This window comes from Rhinatrema bivittatum, chromosome 2 (assembly GCF_901001135.1).
Source record: "Rhinatrema bivittatum chromosome 2, aRhiBiv1.1, whole genome shotgun sequence".
Taxonomy (NCBI): domain Eukaryota; kingdom Metazoa; phylum Chordata; class Amphibia; order Gymnophiona; family Rhinatrematidae; genus Rhinatrema; species Rhinatrema bivittatum.
The window spans coordinates 357202972-357224987 of record NC_042616.1 but is presented as its reverse complement, the minus strand read 5'-3'; the positions used below and the strand labels follow the sequence as shown (position 1 = coordinate 357224987).

At 43.6% G+C, this 22016-nt stretch overlaps 1 protein-coding gene across 3 annotated transcripts in view; it reads left to right on the top strand.

Moving 5' to 3' along the window:
• Positions 1–22016, top strand: part of SLC12A7 (solute carrier family 12 member 7) — a 485337-nt gene that overhangs the window by 97489 nt on the left and 365832 nt on the right. For 2 of the 3 annotated variants that reach the window (XM_029589924.1, XM_029589923.1), the window contains exons 6-8: positions 311–441; positions 5038–5279; positions 20934–21145. In XM_029589924.1, coding sequence (XP_029445784.1) covers positions 311–441; positions 5038–5279; positions 20934–21145 — 585 coding nt within the window. The remainder of the gene's footprint in view (positions 1–310; positions 442–5037; positions 5280–20933; positions 21146–22016) is intronic. The other variant, XM_029589925.1, reaches the window with a different exon arrangement.

Below are 22016 nucleotides of genomic sequence, written 5' to 3'. Positions count from 1 at the left end.
AGATGACTTAAAATTTAGGAAAGTCTTAAAAACTTGCTTGATGAATGAAATTGTTTAGTAAACAGAAAGTCCTGGCAGAGAGGACTAACATTTGTTTAGATGTCTTGAAGCTGTTATGTATTTAGATTTTATATGTTTTGTAATTTTGTATATTGTGTTTTGAAATATGTTATAAATTGCTTAGGAAGATATTTTCTGTTAGGCGTTAAATATAATATTTTTAAAAGATAAATAAAAAACCTGAGAATAATGGTGATTTGAATACTGAAATTTATTTGAAATGTCTGTTCTTTTTCTGTTGGTTCCACAGCTGGAGGCTCATACTATATGATTTCCAGGTCTTTAGGCCCTGAATTTGGTGGAGCAGTAGGACTCTGTTTCTACTTGGGCACAACTTTTGCGGGAGCCATGTATATTCTTGGTACCATTGAAATTTTGTTGGTAAGTAATTTTTTGCATAAAGCTAAATTTGATCCCATCTGTTTCAAGAGTTGTTGTTTAACATCTCTAGCTGAAATGTTAAATGTAAACTGTTAATGTATTATTTCAGAAAATACTTATCTTTATGGAATTCATTGTTTTATAGCTCATTTCACAGAAAAAAACACAAAAATATATTGTACACTTAGTTGCACACTGAAAAGTGGTTTAATTATCCCAAGTAAAAAAACGTGTGCACTAGTTCCAGTCCTCAAAACATCAGCTTTTTTTTGCAGAAACATTCACTAATCTTTCAGAAATACTCATAATTCACTTGTCTTCCTTAAGCATTCATATACTCACTTGTTGCTGCTTTTTTTTACATGTTATATTGGGGCATCATAAATGTAAGTTAAATGGGTTTTTTTTTTTTTCAAGGTTGAGGTTCATTGTATGGTAGAGCCAGAATTTTAGTAGCGATTACCTATTTTTTATTTTTTTTTTTATTTAAAAGTTTTATATACCGACATTCATCAATGATATCACATCGGTTCACAGCGTAACATGAAACTAGTGCCTGTGGCGGCGCTTTACATCGAACATGTTTAACAGAATACAATTGAAACATATTGAAGCATTATAACTAGAGAGTAAAGGAAAGGTAGGGGAAATAAAGATTTAAACTAAAATTAAAATAACATATTTACCTATATGAAAGGAGATGGAGGAGTAGAATATAATGGAATTTTCAGGCCGATTCAGTAAAGGGCGGCTGCGGTTACCCTGCTTCTATCCCGCTTTGTACCCACAATTTGGCCGCGTAAGTCCAACCAGCGATTCACTATCCCTTTTAACCCATCCTTACCGCTTCTTGAAATCAACGGGTAACCCTTTCCGCCCGCGGCATGTATATGATATGTAAACGATCGGATTAGCTATTCCCTCCGATCCAGTAACGTGCGCCCCGATTATCGCCTTTCTAACCTGCAGTTTTGCCGCGTGTTTAACCTGCTAATTTACCGCCTACCCTTACCCCTGCGTTAGTGTGGAGCGTCGGGCAAGCCCCAGCAGAGAGAGACGAAATTTCACGTGCAAACTTTCCTGTGAAGCTTCAGCGGATTGGGGGGATCGGGCGCTCCCCATGTGAGGCTTCCAGCAGCCCCCGCCAGCAAAGGTGCATGAGCGCATGCAAATGATTGCTTCACTGGCTGACCCCCTCACCCCCCGGGACAAGACCTTTAGAGGAGCCAGGATCGGGCAAACTTTCCCCCAGCCCCCGCTCACCTGCCATGGCCGCGTCCATGGGTGCCGGTCTCCCGTGCGGGCGGGCGCGCTGGCAGCTCTGGAGCAGCCCCAGTCCTCTCTCCCCTCCTCCCAAGCGGCTTCGGCAGCAGCTCGGGGCGGATCGGGCGCTCCCCATGTGAGGCGCGGCTTCCAACAGCCCTCGCCGGCGAAGGTGCATGAGAGCACGCCGTGACCTGAGCGCCCGGCTGGACGTCCGAGGTCACGGCAGTGTCCCTTCGGCGTGATAGGTTATTTTTTTTACCATTCAACCTTTTCCACGGTCTATTCCCGGCAGCTTGCTTCTCTGCGACTGCTGACCATCGACTGCTCACCAACTCGTTTTCGTGGCGTCATCCAGTTTTTGCCAATGCCCCCAGTGCCTGCGGATCATATTCATCATTGACCTGCATGAGGTTTGCATCCTCTACCTGGGGGCATCGCATGACGTCCGAGGCTATCAGCTGTGTGATCAGATGACCCCCCCCCCCCCCCAATAGCCATTGTGCTCATCTCAACAAAATGGAGAAACCTTTTGGCCCCAAAATGTCCATTCCATCTATGCCGGCTTCGGAGTCCCCGACGCCCGGGGGTAGGAGGGAACCACTAGATATGCTGTCCCTCTCTTCACCCCCAGCAGCTACTTCCAGAGACGGGGGCACCAGTGATCGGCCCTTGCTGCTGTCAGTGCTCTCTTGGTCATCGGGTTCCTCCATTTCCTCGGTGCCAGGAATGGACCGGACCGAGCACTGTGGAAAACCCTGAAACCATCACCACCGGTCGTCGTCGGCACATGGCTCTGGTTCTGGTGCGGAACTGGTGGCCACTGTGCCCCCACCAGAGAGGCCCCATGATGAGGAGGGCCCCACCCTCCTGCAGACTGGGGAGTCCTAGGCTTTCCTCACCGACATCAGTGCCGGGCACCGAGCCCCTCGGGTCTCCGAGGGGGCTCCGATGACGCCTTGTTCCCCCTCAATCAGTCCTGTTTTCACCGGACTTCCAGGAGGAGCTGGACCGTAGGTTGCAGAGTGTGGTGCTCTGAGCTTTATGGGACATTGAACCATCCACGGCACCAGCCCCCATACCGGTGCTGGAGCCTGCACCATCTCTATTGTCGCCCTGCTCGAGCGTCTAGTTGTCCTTCTCGGCACCCTTCAGATGTAGCTGGTTCCTGGGGGACCATTGGTTCCTCAGTGGCTGCCAATACCCTCCTTGGGAGCGATTCCCATCATTGGGTCCTCTGAGGAGGAAGACTTGTACTGACCACCGGCACTGTCCGGTGCTTTGTTCCTAAGGCCACAGTTTTCTGAGCCTGTGCCCAGGCCATTGGGCCTCCTGCAGCTATCGGCGCCCTCCCTGCCATCGATGCTGCGGGTCCCTTGGTGCCCAGCTTCACCCACGCAGGCACCCGGGGGACTTAAGTGAGGAGGAGAGTCCATATGATCCATGGGGAGATGAATCTTCTGAGTCTTCCTCTGAAGACTCTGGTGATCTCCTCTTAGAACCTTTGCCACCAGAGGAAAGGCATTGGTCTATCCCGGAGGACCTCTCCTTTTGGGGTTTATGAAGGCCATGGCCGAAGCCATTGTCTTCCAATTCCTAACTGAGGGAGATGCATGACAAGATGCTGGAAGTTCTCCAGTTTGTCGATGCACCTAAGGAGATACTAGCCATTCTTTTCCATGACATCTTCAAGGATCTTCTCCATAGGATGTGGGAACACCCAATATCAATTTCTCCGGTGAACAGAAAGGTGGATGCCATTTACCTGGTGCAACGGCCTTAGGTTTTAAGAAATGCCATCTCCCCCACAAATCTGTGGTTGTGGAGTCCACTTTCAAAAAGGCCAAGCGTTCCCTCACCCATTCCTCTCCCCCCCCCCTCCCGGGGTGTGAGCATCGGGAGCTGGATTCCTTATGTAGGAAGGTCTTTCAGGGTGCTATGCTCATCGCCCGTATCGCCTCCTATCAGTTATACATGATCCAGTACAATCGGAAGCTGTGGAAACAGGTCCAAGAGCTTCAGAACGTCTGCCGCAGCAACAACAGGAGTCGTTTTCTGCTCTTGTACAACAGGGCCTGGAAGCTGGAAAAAATGAGGTGTGATCCACCTATGATGTTTTTGAAACAGCACCATGGGTGGCCGCCGTGGGCATTGGTGCCCTTAGGATGGCCTGGGTCCATGCTTCCAGCTTTTGTCCAGAGGTCCAAAACAGTTGGCTGACCTCCCTTGTACAGGGGAAAATCTCTTTGGGGATAAGGTCAGGGATGCGGTAGCCCAGCTGAAGGATCACCATGAAACCCTTCAATAGTTATCTGCTAGTGCTTCTGACCCACCCTCCTCTGCCAGGAAATCCTCCCGACCGAGTACCAGGAAGTCCTTTTATTGGCAGCGGAAGTATTATCCTCTGGCCACCCGGACTTGCATGTCCCGGGCTTGTTCTAGAGGTCGCCCCCATCAACAGTATACTCCCAGGGCCCAGTGTGCTCCCTAGCAGGCCCCGGCTACGGGCTTTTGACTGGAAGCGAGGGAGCAGGAGTCAGTGCGTCATACCCTTAGCACTCGATCCCCCGGTGGGAAGCAGGCTTCTTGGCTTTGCCCACCGCTGGCCGCTAATCACGTTGGACTGGTGGGTCCTCACCATTGTTCGCCAGGGATATTGTCTGAATTTCAGAGAAGTCATGACAGGCCCTTGCCCATGTTCTTCGTGAGGTTTGTCCATCCTGCAGGATAAACTTCTAACGTAACTCTCTGCCCTTGTAGCAATCTATTCAAAACCAGGGACTGTTTGACTGGATCCAGAGCATATAGCCAGCTTCCTAATCTGTTGCAGATGATCTGCCTGATGGAAGACTACGGTTTTATATAAAGGATTGTCCCTCCCCGTGCTTTTATGCATAGCTCAGCCATTGTATGGACAGTCCTTGGCCACAGGCCTTAGACCTTGGCTTCCTGCAGAACCTGGTATGCACATACACTTAATTTGAGAACTCAGTATCACTGCTTTACCATGACTGGGTCTTCTTTTCAGTAGCTGTGAATGGTGCCTCACAATTTAAAATGTTTAGATTAGATGAGATTAGCAGCCAAAATATAATTAAAAGCTACATGTCTGATATTTTCTTTAATAAAGTTCTGCATTTTACAGTATAAAAATAGAATGAAAGCATGATTTATAAGCTGTTATTGAAAAAGCCACTTTTGTTCTTTTGTTTTTAATTTAAAGGGGGGTGTTTCAAAATTAATTCTGTAGAATATTCTATCATTAAAATTATTTTTCTGAAATGTTGAGCAGAGTGGTTTATTAAACTGCTTGTCTTTGTTTTTGATTTGCAGACCTATATTTCTCCAGGTGCTGCAATATTTAAAGCAGTTAATGCTGATGGGGAAACTCAAGCCATGCTGAATAATATGAGAGTTTATGGAACTTGCATAATCGTTATGATGGCCATAGTTGTCTTTGTTGGGGTGAAATACGTCAACAAACTTGCACTAGTGTTCCTTTCCTGTGTTATTCTCTCAATTATGGCCATCTATGCTGGTGTGATAAAATCAGCTTTTGAACCACCAGATTTTCCGTAAGTGACTAAACTTGAAAATGTTAAATGTTTTTATTAGGATTTTCTATAAATAACATCTGAAACTTCACATTCTCTATGTTTTTGCCATTTCATTATAGATGATACAATCTTGTTTTGAAAACAAATATATGAGATGTTCTTAAAAAAAAAAATCAGCTTTCTGTGACACATTGCTTGGTAATAGGGATTCAAGCTGTGTAACAGAAAATATAAATTCTAGTCTCATATGCTTCATGTAAAGTCTGGACAAATCAGAGTGGTTTTGTATTTGTAAAGGGGTTTGCATAGAGATATGTTATCAAAATTATAATCTGGGATCGTGTTTGCAGTCCATCCCATAATCCATAAAAGTGGTATACAAACAGTTTTAAATGAAATGAATGAATGAATAAATTACCTGAGGATAGGTTTTATTGGTCCAAATCAGAGATGGTTCTAATAAGAACACAAGAAATAGTAGAAAAAGTCATCTCTTTTCCAAGCTGATAAGCCCTAGCCTGCCTAGCCTCTTGTCATAAGAGGTCTATTTCATCCCTTTTATCTGTTTGAATTGTCGACCTTTGTGTTGGAGTGAAGTTGGTGCCACCTATTGGGAGAGCCCAGTAGGTCCTCACTGTTAGCTGGCGGAAGACGATGCAGGCACTGAGCTGGAGCTTTGCTTATACCAGTTCTTCCCTCCCCCCCGGCCCCCGGAAGCCAAAGGTTGAGCCTTTGACTTCCGGGGGCCAGCAGGATTTAGGTGAGTGTCTCTGGTGAAAACTAAAAGAGGTTCTGTAGTCAGGCTCTGGCCGGAGCAGATGGCAGACAAGAAGTGTCAGGTCACAGGTTATAGTCAAGGCAGGTGGAAGGCAAGGTTGGTCAGGTCACAGGCTGTGGTCCATGCAGGTGGAAGACAAAGTTGGTCAGGTCACAGGCTAGGTTCAGTACTGGAAGTCAGTCCAAGGGGCCCAAGACATGGCTGAAGACAAGGCTGGCCGAGGCTGAAGACACAGGGAAAGGCAGCAACTAACACTCTAGACAGAGTCGACCTGTTGCTGAGGTGGTGCCTGGCAGGGAGAAGAGCCCTTATAAGGGCTGAAGAGCTGACTTCATTCAGGGGGCACCACAGCTAGGTTCCCATCATGGACCCTTTAAAAGGAGACCTTGGGTGCATGCGCATGCCTAGGGAGCCAGGTTCAGTGTATGTAGGCAGCATCCCTCGCCATGCGGAGTGGCGGCAGTGAACTGGTTCAGCAGCATCGGATGAATGAGCTGGATCGCGGAGACAGCCCTCGAGCCGACAAACGTAACAATATCATTTTGGTACCCTCCTCTGCACCTTTTCTAGTTCTGTTATCTTTCTTGAGATGATGCCTACAGTATTTAAGCTGCAGTTGCACCATAACTCAATACAGAGGGTATATATATTTCATTTTTATTGTCCATTTCTTTTTGGATCATTCCTAACATTCTATTTGCTTTTTTGACTGCCGCCAACACTGAGTTGATATTTCAGTGCATTGTCCACAAGAATTCCAAAGTCCTTTTCCTGAGTGGTGACTCCCAATACAGAATCCAGCATCATGTACTAGTAATTGGGATTACTTTTTCCTATGTGCATCACTTTGCACTTGTCTACATTAAATTTCATCCTCCATACAGTTGCTCAATTTCCTTGTCTCACAAGTTCTTTCTGTAGCTGTAGAATCTCAATGCGTGGAAGAAGGCTTTGGATTTGTTAGGGACTGGGGAACATTCTGGGGAATGGAGAGCCTATTCCGATAGGTTGGGATCCACTTTAACCAGGGGGAACTTGGCTGCTAGTGCTAACATTTAAAAAGGAGATAGAGTAGCTTTTAAACTAGACAAGTGAAGGAAAGCTGATAGTTCCCTCTGAACCATGTAATTCTGAATCACTATCTTCCAAGGATACTTGCAAATCAGGGACATTAGAATATCCTAGTAGAGATTATAGTTAAGGCTGAAATAGCACAGATGGATGTATACAGAGCACAGTGACTCTATAACGCCTGTATTTTCTGCTTGTAAGTGGGTTGTGAATACAAATAGAAAAACTTTAAAATGTCATATGTGAAAGCCAGAAGTCTGAATAGTAAAATTAGAGTTAGAATGTATGGTAGTGTACAAGTATATAGAAATTATAGGCATTTCAGAGATATTGTGGGAGGAGAGTAATCAGTGGGACACTTTGATACTGGGGTTTTCTTAGTGTCCAGACAGATGAATTCAGAACCAGTGGGTTATGCACCTCTACCAGCAGATGGAGACGGAGCAAAGCTGACATCATAGTATATATACTCCTGCAGTGACACCAACCTGCCAGTATTCTCTGTTTCCAGCAGATGGTGGACGTGCATCTCCCTACTGGGGAGTGCTTCAAGTTTTATAAGGAGAAAGAAAGAAGGAAATTTAATTTGCGACGCTATCCCGCGGTGATACCAAATGGTCCCTCCCCCAGTTGAGAATTCCTGAGGTGATTTCCGTGATCCCTCAGATGAGTGCCTTGGTCCGGTAGCTGGTTTTTCCAGCCTGCATGCACTTAGCTGTTGAAACAGCTGAAAGGCAGCAGGTGCTGGAAGCCAAGTGCGGCGGTGATATATGCCCTTTCCCCCCACAGCCAGAGACTGTCTCTGTACTCAGCTGAGATGGGCTGAGCTCAGGTAAAGCTTAAAAAAACCCCAAAAAACAAGACAGAGAACAGAGAAGGGTTTTGTTTGGTAGGCTTTCCTCCTTCTTCCACTCTCCGTGCTCGGTGCGCCAATCCGATGTTTGTTCCTGCCTCCAAGGAAGGTTAAGGGACATGGGCAGCCTGGCGGGTTGAGCTCAAGCACAATAAAAATCCTGCAGGAAACAAAATGCTCCTTGGAATCCTTATAGATACAAATAACATGTGTGATGGGTAAGTGTATAGTGGTGGGCATATGCTACCATCCACTTGGACAAGATGAAGAAACAGACTTTGAAAATGCTAGCTGAAATTAGAAAGGCAATTAAATTTGGCAACACAATAATGGGAGATTTCACTTACTTCCAGCATGGTTTAATGGTGAGCTGAAAGAAAGTATTAAAGCCAAAAGGGCATTGTGCAAAAAATGGAACACATATCCAAATGAAAAAAAAAATAGACACGAGCATTAGCACTGAAAGTTAGATGTATAATTAAGCCATACCAAGAAAGAATTTGAGAAAAAGCATACCAGACAGGCAAAAACTATTAAAACCTTTTTCAAGCACAGTTAAAGCAAAAAGCTTGCATGGAAATCAGTTGGGCCTCTGGATGACAGTGGGGTAAAAGGGGGTGCTTAGGGAATACAAGGACATAGCAGAATAGCTGAATGATGATTTTGCCTCAGTTCTTACTGAGGAGGCTATGGGAAACATTCTCATACAAGGAACATAAGAACATGCCATACTGGGTCAGACCAAGGATCCATCAAGCCCAGCATCCTGTTTCCAAAGTGGCCAATCCAGGCCATAAGAGCCTGGCAAGTACCCAAAAACTAAGTCTATTCCATGTTACTGTTGTTAGTAATAGCTGTGGCTATTTTCTAAGTCAACTTAATTAATAGCAGGTAATGAACTTTTCCTCCAAGAACCTATCCAAACCTTTTTTAAACACAGCTACACTAACTGCACTAACCACATCCTCTGGCAACAAATTCCAGAGTTTAATTGTGCGTTGAGTGAAAAATTAACTTTCTCCGATTAGTTTTAAATGTGCCACATGCTAACTTCGTTCTTTAATTGTGATTCTGAGCAACTAAAACATATCTTTGTGATAATGGAGGATATAATCGATCAAACTGACAAACTAGAGAGTTACAAATCAGCAGGACTGGATGGCATCCACCCCCAAATCGTAAGATTCAAACATGAAATTGACAACCTGTTAATAATCTGTAAAATATTATTTAAAACCAGCACAATCCCTGAAGATTGTAGAGTGGTCAGTATGCTTTTTTTTTTTTTTTTTTTTAAAGAGGCTTTGTATTGATTTGGGAAACTGTGGAGAGATGAGCCTGATGACTGTGCCGGGCAAAATTGTAGAAGCTGTTATTAAAAACAAAATCACTGGCCATACAGATAGACATGGCTTAATGGGGAAGAGTCAGCATAGTTTTGGCAAAGAGAAGTCTTGTTTTATCAATCGTTTTACCTTTTTTGAAGGTGTAAGTAAATATGTAGATAAAGATGGTTGATATAGTGTATTTGACAAAGGCATTTGACAAAGTCCCTCAGGAGACTCTTTTTGAAAATTAAAATGTCTTGGGATAGAAGGCAGCAACCTATTGGTAAATGTTTAAAAAGCAGGAAACATAGGGTAAGAATAAATGATCAGTTTTCCAAATGCAGAAGGGTCATTAGTGGAGCACCACAGTGATCAATACTGGGATCTGCGTTGTTTAACGTATTTATAAATGACCTGGAAAAGGGAGCGGCATGTAAAATGTTAAAATTTGCAGGCAACACTAAATTATTCAAAGCTATTAAAACAGCAGTGGATTACAAGGTACAGCAGAGAAACCTTCTGAGGCTAGGAGACTGGGCAGCTGAATGGCAGCTGGAATTTAATGTAGAAAAGGGTTTCTACTCCTGGTATCTTTTCATCCCCAAAAATTGGAGCGATTGAGGCATGTTCTGGACTTGAGAAAAATGAATGAACATCTGCTCTGAGAGAAATTCAAAATGGAATTCACTCAGCATAATTCTTTTCTACATCTAGAAGAAAGAATGGATAGGTGTTCTTGATTTGGATGCATATGCTTATATATCTATCCATCCCTCCAACTAATGCTACCTTCACTTCAAGATACATTCTTTCCATTATCAATACAGAGTTGTCCCTTTCGGCCTGCTGGCAGTTTGGAGAATTTTCACAAAATACCTAGCATTAGTAGCAGCACATCTACAGCGTCAGGAAGTCTGCCTTCCCTTACCTGGATGATTGCATCTCCTGCAAACCTTGAGACTTCTAGTGAATTTCAAGAAGTCAAACCTAGTGTCGACCCAGAAAACGTCATCTGAGCAGAACGAGAGAATGCCATGAGGTGGCTCATTGACAAGCTACTCACTTCACAGAACTCGACAGCTAGAACAGTACTTTGTTAGGCCATATGACAACTATTCACATAATTCTACTGACCCACATCTGTATTTATCATATGTAGTAGGATCTATGTGGTCAATGAGATAAGCTAACTCAACCACTGACAGCCACAGTACAAGTATCCAAGGACATGAAATGAGAATATGCTGGTAGTTGATCCCCCATGTAATTCAAAAGTGAATACCTATTCACAGTGTTTCCTACCAAGTAACCTTAACAATGGAAGCCTCTATAAATGGATGTCCACACAAGCTCCCTTAGAACCCAAAAAACTTGGTGTCACAAGGAAAGTCACTTTCAGATACGTCTGCTGGAACTGAGAGAGATCACATATGTTCTAGCGACTTGCATCTGTCTTCTCCAGGGGAAAAGTATTATGATGCAAACCAACAACCAAATTGTTATGTTCTGTGTTAACAAACTGGGCGACACAGGGTCATGGACTTTTTGTTTGGAAGTCTGGCAATGGGCAAGCAAATATCAAGCTGTTCTACAAGCTGCATATTATCTAGGAATCTTCAACACGCTAACAGATTGACTCAGCAGAGTTTTCTGTCCACAAACATGGTGTCTATAACAATTGACAGCTAACAGGCTACCAACTTATGGGGTCTACCAGTAATTGACCTATTCACATCAGAAAATAAAAGGAAGTTGGACAAATTTTATTCCATTCTTCCCAGCAAATTCAAGTTAGTTCAAGATGCTTTCCTGCTCATTTGGTACACAGACCTCATGTATGCTTTTCTACCACTGATTGCCAAGGCAAGAAAGTGCTGCAGGATTGAGCTCATCTGATCCTCACATCTTCATCATGGCCCAAGTAGATATAGTTTGCATATCTCATACAACTTTCAAGCAATTTTCCCATACATCTGGGGATAGACCTGCTTTGTTAATTCAGGATGAAAGAGCTCTTTTATCTGAATCTTCCATCTCTCAGCCGATCTCTTTTTGCCCAGGGAGATTGAAGACGACCGCCCACTTTTGAAAGCCCTGGACATATGCGCGTCCCGGGGCTTGCGTGCGATGCTGAGCCTATGCAAAATAGGCTTGGCGTGCACAGGGGCAGATTTTCTCAGGTTACGCGCGTAGCCTTTGAAAATCTGCCCCATAGTGTCTTCATAGCATTTCCTGCACATGCTCAATAGAGCTAAAAGCTCTACTAGCCAGGAGAGATCTGTTTGGTGCTACTGGATGACATCATCCCCCATGTCTGTTATGATATCGAGGTGTTCGGTGGATTCTTAGGGGCAACAGTGTTAGTGACTCCCACTGGGAGGAGCCCCGTAGAGAACTGTAGCACCAGGCTAGATGCACAAACACAGAGAATATATCTTTATTATGCAGCTTGTATGTTTCACCAGAGGTGGCAGTAGAGAGTGGATTAGATAGCAACAGTCTGTGATCCTCGGCGGAGGAGACCCGTCCCACAATGGTGGTATAAGGCCCCGATGCAGATATCCAGTGAGGCACTGTAGGAGAGACAGACTGGCAGATGTTACTACACACTCCCTTGTAGCTGAGTAGATAGAGTTCCCAATAAGCAGTAGAGAGAGGATAGGTAGCAACAGTATGTGATCCTCGGTAGAGGAGTCCCGTTCCACAATGGTGGCATAGGGCCCGATGCAGATAGACAACGAGGAGCTGTAGATGAACAGACTGGGAGAAGTAGTACTCACTCTCTAGCTGATAGGTAGTGTTCCAGCAGGTAGAAGAATTGGTAGCAGGCACCAGGATAGACACACTGGCCCTCGAGGAGCGAGTACCTGGATTCAGGATAGGCACCTGGAAATAAGCAAAGGGCTCCTGAGGAGCGGGTACCCAAGCTAGTAGAACCCCGAAGGGTGAAGATAGCTTCCAGCAGAAGCGGCAGAGCAGCTTCAGACCGGAACGAATACAGTCCATTGCTAACTCGGCAAGAGTCAGCAAATGGGCAACCTTTTGTAGTCTGAAGCAGTGACGTCACTCGAAGGGGACGCCCCTGAGGTTCACGCCAACACTGCTACAAGACGTGAGGCGTGTGCGCGCCCTAGGAGGCCTCAGGTCAACATGGCTGGGACGCCGCGCAAAAGCCGCTCTGGGGACACCGGAGGGAGCGGCAAGGAGACACTACGGACGCCATTCTCCCGAGGCTGGTGGAGAAGGCTGAAATAGAGGTGAGGCATGTCGGGCGAAGCCGTCTGAGACCACCGGATGCAACAATGTCATGGCTAATTCATCCTATCATCTATGGAAAAAAAACCATTTATGATAAAGACAGAATCCTAGATTTGAATATTTCCCCCTGTCCTCGGCTAAATCTTTCTGAGCAACTTGTAGCCTATTCAATATTTATCTGGTTAAAAAGAGATAGTGCTGGAGATGTTCCCTGCATGTGATTTCATTTTGAGCAGTGTTGATATTCATCACTGCATGAACAAGTTTAGCCAAGTAAATCTCGTTGGCATATTCCTATCCCAAAATTATCTGGATAACTTTATACGTTTATACTCACCTGTACACTTATCCAGGTAGGTTCCTCTGAATTTCCAACTAAAGTTATTCTGATAACTTTACTCTAACTTTCCCCAGTCATTGACTTATTCAGTATGAACCTTATAAGATATTTCTTATGTTTTGAAATAAATTCTCACATCTGTCAAGCACAGGTTTTGAGCTTGATATTGCGGCAATGAAGACACATCAGGCAGGATTCATGGCAAGAAGGGAAGAGAAGAGAAGGGCTGACCACTCCCGTGGGTCCCTTTTTATTGTACATACATCCATAGCATACAAATGTGCCATCACATCATTGGCTCCCCTCTCCATAGCATACAGACGTGTCATTACATCATTGGCTCTCCTAGCCATAGCATACAGACGTGTCATTAGACCATTGGCTCAAGGGGTGTGTACAGATCATTTCATTGGCTGCTGAAGCTTATACCATATATGTGTCTGCCTTCTGCCTGCAGCTGAATACGTGGCAGCTAGATATCCTCTCCTAGGCAGTGAGGGTTAATTATAAGCTAGAGATTTAAGATGAGCTAGTTTTGCTGCATTCAGTGCAAAGGTCAGAGAGAAGGGAAGTTAGAGTTAACCCCTGACATGGCCTGCTGGCAAAGCTCATGATTCCCCACATCTCACCTTTTCTGTTTTTATTTAAGCAGCATAACGAATATCTCTGTATCCATGCTTTAGACCCCTACTGAAACCTGCTATGCTTTGCGTATGAGCTGGAGATAGGGGAGAGGGGATATGGAGAGAAAAGCTGAGTCGGCGTAGTGTGCCAGCTGCCGCAGAGCTCATGATTCCCTATTAAGCAGCATACAATATATCTTTGTATCCAGGCTGAAAGCAAGGTTTCAGTATGGATATGAGGTTGGGTATGCACTGAATACAGCAGCACAGGCAAATAATTAAGACAATTACAATCATTATAATAGGAATCACCCTTTTGAGCTAAAACGGTGTCTAAGGCATCGCGGTTCTGTGATGCTACTTCTCTCATTTGAGAGACTTCTGTTGTGAGTAGTTTTAATGCATGGACTGTCTGATTAAATAGAGCAGTCATCCAGTTAGCTAGGATGTGTAAGTCCCTGTAATTATCTATGGGACTCTCGATCGCCTCCCTTTTGTTACGGAGTCTTGCTTTAGCTAAACTGTTGACTGCATAGTATGAGGGGAGGATGTAGCCTAGAGTGCATCTGCCTGTCCAATTGGGGGGAATTTGCATATATGCTCTACGCCCGCATAACATCCAAATGTTTCCTAACAGATTAGTTGACATGTCATTGGTATTTTTAATTTGTGTTATCATTTGGGCTACATAACTACAAAGGGTAAATCCCCCGTCCCCTCTATACTCTCTGCACCTGCTTGGGTCTCCCACTGCACATCCTGAAATCTGCCAATTGCACATATATGTGGTATAATTATGTAAGTGTTCAGTGATTATGGGCCCGTCTGTGCGTGCGTTAAATTGTGTTCTACTCATGGCTTCTTGTAATACAAAGGTTCGGTTACAATATGGATATTTTTCCACCTGAAGCCCCTTCCCATCCCCTGGATCATAGTCCCAACAAAGAGCGGCAGTCTCTTGAATACGGCTGCTGATGGGTATTATGGTATTACCAACTGGAGAGTTAAGGGGATAACCTCCTGGCCACAGGAAATTAATCCATTCTGTAAGATTAAATGGCACGGCATGCATCATTAGTCCTCCGCGGGTATGGGTTGGCATGTGTGTGCAGATCCAACAGTCTGTTCGTTTCAACAGGTGTGAAAAGTTCTGTGCATCGAGGATGTACATGTTGTTCCGCCATAGTCCTTGTTCAGAAATCACCATGGCAGGAGGGAGAAATAAAGCAAAAGAGGAGGGTGCAGAACACAATTGTTAATGAGTTGGCATTCAGGCAAGAAAAGGCAGCTAATAAGTTCTCTGGAGTTTTCTCAAGACCTTGCTGTTCCAAGAGTTGTGCAGATTGGTCAGGTAGCGCTTTGATCTGTCCCCAGGTCATGTGGTGCTGCTTTTTGCGGGGGGGGGGGGGGGGTTTGGTCTCTGTCCTTCTGAGGGCTGTGGAGGCTCAGGGAGAAGTTTGGGATCGTGTTTTGTAGACCTGGATGCCACGCCATCTTTCCACGGCTTCACACAGCAGATCGGAACCCAAAGTGGACCTGTGGGACAAGCACAGCAGCATATCCTCGTCCCCATGTTAACAAGGGAACGGGACCATGCCAGACAGGGTTAAGTAACATTCTATATAAAACTGACGGTTGTGGGCGACTAACCCTAGTCCCATAATGATTATCCATGGCTGTGGTCTGATTTGAATTTGATATGTTTAGATGATTTAAAGTGAACTTAAAGTGAACAATACTTTGTTCAGCCAGTCCTGCTTAGGGGGAAGTCCAGGGGCAATCCCTGCTTTTTATTTGTGTTTGTCAAAGGCATTCTTTAGGGTGTGATTGGCTCACTCCAAAATGGCCTGCCCTGTGGAGTTGTAGGGAATGCCAGATACGTGTTTAATGTTCCATTATTGACAAAATGTCAGCAAAGGAATGGCTGCTGTAAGCAGAGCCATTATCAGTTTTCAGAACAGAGGGTAATCCCATTATAGAAAAAGTTTTTATACAGTGATTAATAACATGTTTGGTAGCTTCTCCTTTTTGGGGTGTGGCCCATAGAAAATGTGAGAAAGTATCAATGGTTACATGCAAAAACTTCCAGGGGGCGAAGGCGGGATATTGGGTAACATCCATCTGCCAGATTTCATTGGCACGTAAGCCTCGTGGGTTCACACCCATGGAAGGGGCAGAGGTGACTTGTGAATACTGGGGGCATTGCTGTACAATGGTTCGAACTTGTTCTCTCATCTAAGGAAGGGGTTACATATGCTCCAGGAAGAGAAGAAGCAACATTACAAACATACTGGCTATCAGAAATAATGTTTAAATCAGCATTCATAAAACATTGCAAAGCGAGAATGACTGCAGCTATACGTATATAAAGGTATCATTCGGTTTTAGCTGTGGGATTTGAGGGCTGGAGTAAGTTCCATAAATGTCGTAGTCAATCCTTCAGCAAGGTGTATCAATTTTTCATTCATCAAGGCCTAATTGTGATATGTGTTTCTTATGGCTTCGAGTCAAGATGGGGGTACCACAAGGATCATCACTCTCCCCCACTCTCTTCAACATTTACCTTCTCCCACTCTGTCATCTACTTACTAACCTCAAGCTCACCCATTTCTTATACGCGGATGACATTCAAATTCTCATCCCTATCACGGAGACCATACACAAAACCATGGCCTACTGGAAAAAATGCCTCTCATCCATCAACGATCTTCTAACCAGCCTCAACCTGGTGCTAAACACCAAAAAAACGGAAATTCTCATAATAGCACCGGATCAATCTACCCCGCCAACATCCAGCAACTCTCCAGACACCTCAGGATATGCCACCGCACCTCAAGTCAGGGATCTGGGAGTACTACTAGACAACAGACTCAGCCTCAATAAATTCATAAATAACACTACAAAAGAATGCTTTTTTAAATTACAAGTGCTAAAGAAACTAAAGCCCCTTCTACTCTACAGGGATTTCCGCACAGTACTCCAAGCCATCATTCTTACTAAATTAGACTACTGTAATTCACTCCTGCAGGGCCTTCCAGCATACACTACCAAACCACTCCAGATGGTTCTGAATGCTACTGCAAGGATCCTTACCAATGCCAAAAAAAGGGACCATATCACCCCAATCCTCCAGCATCTCCACTGGTTTCCCATCAAATATAGGATTCAGTTCAAGACTTGCATGTTGATTCACAAGGCACTACATAACATCTCCCCACTCAACTTAACTTTCCAGCTTCAACTACACTCTTCTAACAAACCAACCAGAAGGGCATACCAGAACAGAATGATCACCCAACCAGCAAAATCTACCCTGAGGAAACGCGCTCTATCCACAGCGGGCCCGTCTCTCTGGAACTCACTACCACCGGACCTCCGCCTTGAACCGTGCCATACTACTTTTAAAGTGAAACTCAAGACTTGGCTTTTCCATCAAACTTTCCCAGAGAGCTAAAAGCAAGAAGAACAAACATCCAGCCTTGTCTTACAGCAATATTGTAATGTTCATATTGCGTCAGTTATATGTTTCAAGTTGTTTTCTAAGTTGATCTTAGTGGTTTCATAATAGATTGTACTTTGATTATTATCCGTTCATTATATTCGATATGTTCCATGTAAACCGCCTCCCCGGCGATAGTTATCTTTGTTAAATGTGAACCGGAGTGATATGTATTGTATACAGGAACTTCCGGTATATAAAAACCAAAAATAAATAAATAAATAAATGAAGAAACAACTTACGTGTCATATCAAGATGTATCAGAAATAAATTTAGATCAAAGATCAAAAATCAAAAAAGTGTGTGAGAAATGTTTGAAAAATGTTAAAATAAGCTGCAAAGTGTTCATCTTCACATCTCTCATGGCAGGAAGGCTGTCAATCTGGAAAATATTAAAAACTGGCACACAGCAAAAAATTATTAAGGTAATGATTAAAGTGAAATTTTTACTTTTTTAACCTTGGAGAATCAATTCTATTATTCAATTTAATAAAATCAATTTGGATTTGCAAGAAAAGGCTTGGGAGGGATTGCTTTAGATGTAGCAACCTCTGTCAGTAAAAATTTTAAGGTTCAGAATTCTGTATAAAATTTAGAAAAGGAAATAAAACTGAAGTTTCTTTAAGACAGGAGGACTGTAGACCTGAAAAATAAAAACTAGTATACAACAGAATTATTAAAATAATAATATAGTACATATGGTAGGATAGCATAGCGCCTCCTAGTGGAAGCACCATCATTACTTTATAGATTGCAACCTGGAACAATAAATTCAATCAATAATACTCTGAGCTTAAATTCAATGTGGAATATCAGAATACAATATCAATTAATTATTAGAATAGGAACTTAAACATGCTGTTCGCTCAGCTCTGTCTACTACACGCTAAAGCAACTGTTACTACTATTAAATGTCCTTGTCAGTAACCTCAGTTCAGTATTAAAGAAGTTTGAAAGTATTGAAAAGGTTCAGTATTGAAGGTTGAGGGAGGAAGGAGGTTTGGATCAGCAGGAGATCTGATCTGTCTCGTGCCCTCCTCTGAAAGCTGCAACACACAGTTGGGGTAGATAATTCAGGAAGGAGAGGTATAGAGTACGTGTTGTGATAAAGAAATGTATCAGAGATATAACAGATACAGAAATTAGGGAGAGAAACTGCAGTACTAAGTCCAGTTTTTTCTTTTCAAAAGTTCTCCCTCCCCCCCACGAGTGGCAACCAAGAGTTAACAACAGAAAGACAGAGTGAGGGGGAGGTCTAGAGTAGGGATGCAGAACAGTGTTTCTCAAGAGGAAGTAAACAGAGGGGAGAACTCTATTCAATGAATCAAGTCTAGAGGTACTGAAAGGCAGCACAGTATAACATTAACTTAGTTAAACTATAATCCTTATACAAGAAATGTGCCAGCAACTGATAACATAACTAGATAACATCAACCATAGACAATGAGACTGGCAAGGATTTGCTGATCTCTTGTAAACAGATTCTATCTTAACTTTGTCCTAAAACGAATACTGCAGTAAAAATACAAGTTCTGTGCACTGGCAGTGTAAGCAATTGCTATAAAAATTAAGGCTCAGAGAAACGGAGTCATCCTAAATCTGGTCCTATTTAACTTTGTCAAAGGGGAACATTTCACATTAAGTTTACACAGTGTCCTGTCCAAGTTTCACTACAGTTACAACGTAAGGCTCTGCATACACTTCCTGTGGGGAAATGCTCTCTAAGTATGCAGACTTTCTGCAACTGAATAGCAAAGCCCAAGATAAACATTCCTTCCAGGTTTGCTTTGTTTGCTCAATCACTTGGTTTAATCTGGTTTGCAACAGAGCATTGTATTGTCTCAATAGATCATTTCTTTCATGTTGATACTGTTTTTGTTTGTAACGCCACTGTGATATCAGGACTGCGGCTGCCTGGCCCAAGGTCATATATGCTAATTTCTTTGAAGATCTGGAGGCATTGTTACTGCTTATGGCACTCCGGGCAGTATTCAATTCAATTGCTGTCAGGGATCCCTCTAGCAACCCTCGGGTGTAAGAGGAGTGAAACCCTGTCTCCTTGATACTTGTGCTGAGTTCTCTAAGAATACTATAGGGAAGGGCGGACCAACTATATTCTGTCCCACCTAGTTCTTTGGTCCTTTCTGTAATGGGAGAGGCTTGAATCCCTTCCAATAATTCCTCCCTTGTGAGATTTCCATTCACTTGTTCTAGGTGAAACCCCATGCTGACCGCAGCACATAAATCATTACAGGGAACGGCGGTTTGAGATGGTAATTTACCTGGACAAATCGGTGATGCAGAATCAATGACTGTCGCAGGCAATGGCAGCTGGGGGTACAGGGAGCTGGTGGTTGGTGGGGGAAGGGCTTGCGGGTAAGGTGGAGGGAGGCTAGCTTCTTTGATTTCAGTGTATTTAGTTTCCTGGGGTTTTTTCTCTGAGGTCGACGCAGAGGAAGCCACGGGAGCCTTGGTAGGGGACGGTGATGTCCCCAGATATTCTATCGGTTCTGTGCATTTTTGCCAGAGTAACAATTGCCTTATAGGAGCTCGTGGGGGCTTATGCAGGCTGTTGCCTATCTTAATCCAATCTTGGACATCCAGAGTTCCAGCCTCTGGGTACCATGGGCAACGGCAAGCTATTTCACCTATCAGTTTTTCTAAGTCCCCTAGTCTGACTTGTGCTATTTCTCCCTTGGTGACGAAATAATGGTTCTTTATTATTTTCTGCAGCTTTCTTGCATGACACATCTGCTTAGCTGACAGTTTCCCCCCCATACTCACGATTGTTGGGAGCAGACTTGCTGAAAAATTACTTACGATTACGGGAGTAAGTCTGCTGTTGTGGCCACCTAGGCTGTTCCAGCCGAGTGAGCAGGGGTTATCACGGGCTCACCAGATATTGCAGCAATGAAGACACATCATGGCAAGAAGAGAAGAGAAGGGCTGACCACTCCCGTGGGTCCCTTTTTATTGTACATACATCCATAGCATACAAATGTGCCATCACATCATTGGCTCCCCTCTCCATAGCATACAGACGTGTCATTACATCATTGGCTCTCCTAGCCATAGCATACAGACGTGTCATTAGACCATTGTCTCAGGGGGTGCGTACAGATCATTTCATTGGCTGCTGAAGCTTATACCATATATGTGTCTGCCTTCTGCCTGCAGCTGAATACGTGGCAGCTAGATATCCTCTCCTAGGCAGTGAGGGTTAATTATAAGCTAGAGATTTAAGATGAGCTAGTTTTGCTGCATTCAGTGCAAAGGTCAGAGAGAAGGGAAGTTAGAGTTAACCCCTGACATGGCCTGCTGGCAAAGCTCATGATTCCCCACAGCTTAGAGCTAAGGACAGTCCTTCCTTGGCCTTTTGGCTAAGATTGAAAAACTGTTAAATGTGTTATCTAACCCCCACTAGATACACAATGAGGCTATGGCTACTTTCAAAGGAGGAGAATTAAATCTCCTCTTCAAAATAAAAAGAGAGGAAGGCTATCCTTGATGTGGTTTGTCTATCCAAAGACCATTGCATGCATTCTATGTCTTGACACACAAGGGCTTCTTTGTGTTTAAGAATTCATTTTGTTTGGCAGCAGAGCTCTTTTCAGAGTACTTTGAGGCCCTCCCAGACTATGTTCTCCTTGGAATGGACACCCTCCCCACCAACTCCTCCAAACCAAAATCTTATTACCTGTACAAGACACCACCAGAGCAAAGACTGACCCTAGTTCTAACTTTTCAGAATGCTCATAGAGGGAAATGGTTAGTTGCCAGTACCCTCCAGAGGCCAGGCAGTCAGACTTTCCTTCTGGATGTTTAGGTGGAGGCAGCTTCCAAAACACACCATGCTTAGTTAATAATCATAAAGAACTATGTTCTATTTAAATTCTGACAATTATTTAAAAATCATTTTCAGCATCTGTCTCCTTGGGAATCGTACACTTTCAAAGCGGAACTTCAATGTTTGTGCCAAATTTGTTACAGAGAACAATGAAACAATGACTACCGATTTGTGGCGCCTTTTCTGTGATAGCTCTCTACTCAATGCTACTTGTGATGAATACTTTACCTTAAATAATGTGACAGAAATTCAAGGAATCCCTGGAGTTGCCAGTGGAGTTATATCTGGTAAGTTGAAAAGTATCAACTCAAAATGTTTTGTAGTGTCTGATATGATGGTGTAGTTATTTAGTAGTTTGAACTTTGTTTTATTTTAACAGTATAATACATAATAAACAAAATATCTACTAAAATGTTGTTAAGATGAAGCATACAAATGTAGTTATTACTGCAAATATGACACAGTAGGAGTTGTACAAAATAAAAATTAGAACTGGTAACTGCAACCTTGCTAAATTCTTAGATATTTTCAGTGTGGGAACCTAATACATAAATCTAAAAGTGACTGACATGTCTGAGGTTACATGATGCTAAAATACATGTTCTTTTAGAGCACACTGTACAATCTTACTGTTGACCTTTTATGTGACACAGCACTGAAGAGTGTGTGTTAGTTTGCTCAAAGACTGTGAGATAATGGTAAAAACAGATATGGTAGGCCAGGCCTTGGCTCAGGCCATAGTGCTGCAACACAGGCTATCTAAGCTTGTATCCCCTACCAGCTAACTGGCTACTGATCTCACACTCTCTTGCCTCCAGCCCGGCTGCTGGTCTTCCTCTCTCCTCTTGCCCCCAGACTGACCGATGCTCTCCTTATCTCCAAAACAGGCCCAACAACAGCTTAGGTTTTGGAGGTTTGTTCTTCTTGCCTCAGAGGAAAACAGTTGATAGGTGCTCCTCTTCTATTTATTTATTTATTGTTTTTGTTATACCGAGTTTCATGATAGGCATCACATCAACCCGGTTTACAAATAACAAGGAGTGTAAAGCATAACGTAACGTAAAAAACAATATTTTCAATAAGAACCTTGAACTTTAAATACAGTGAATCAGAAAAAGGGAGAGGGAAAGTTACAAAAAACAAGGAAAATAAACTTGG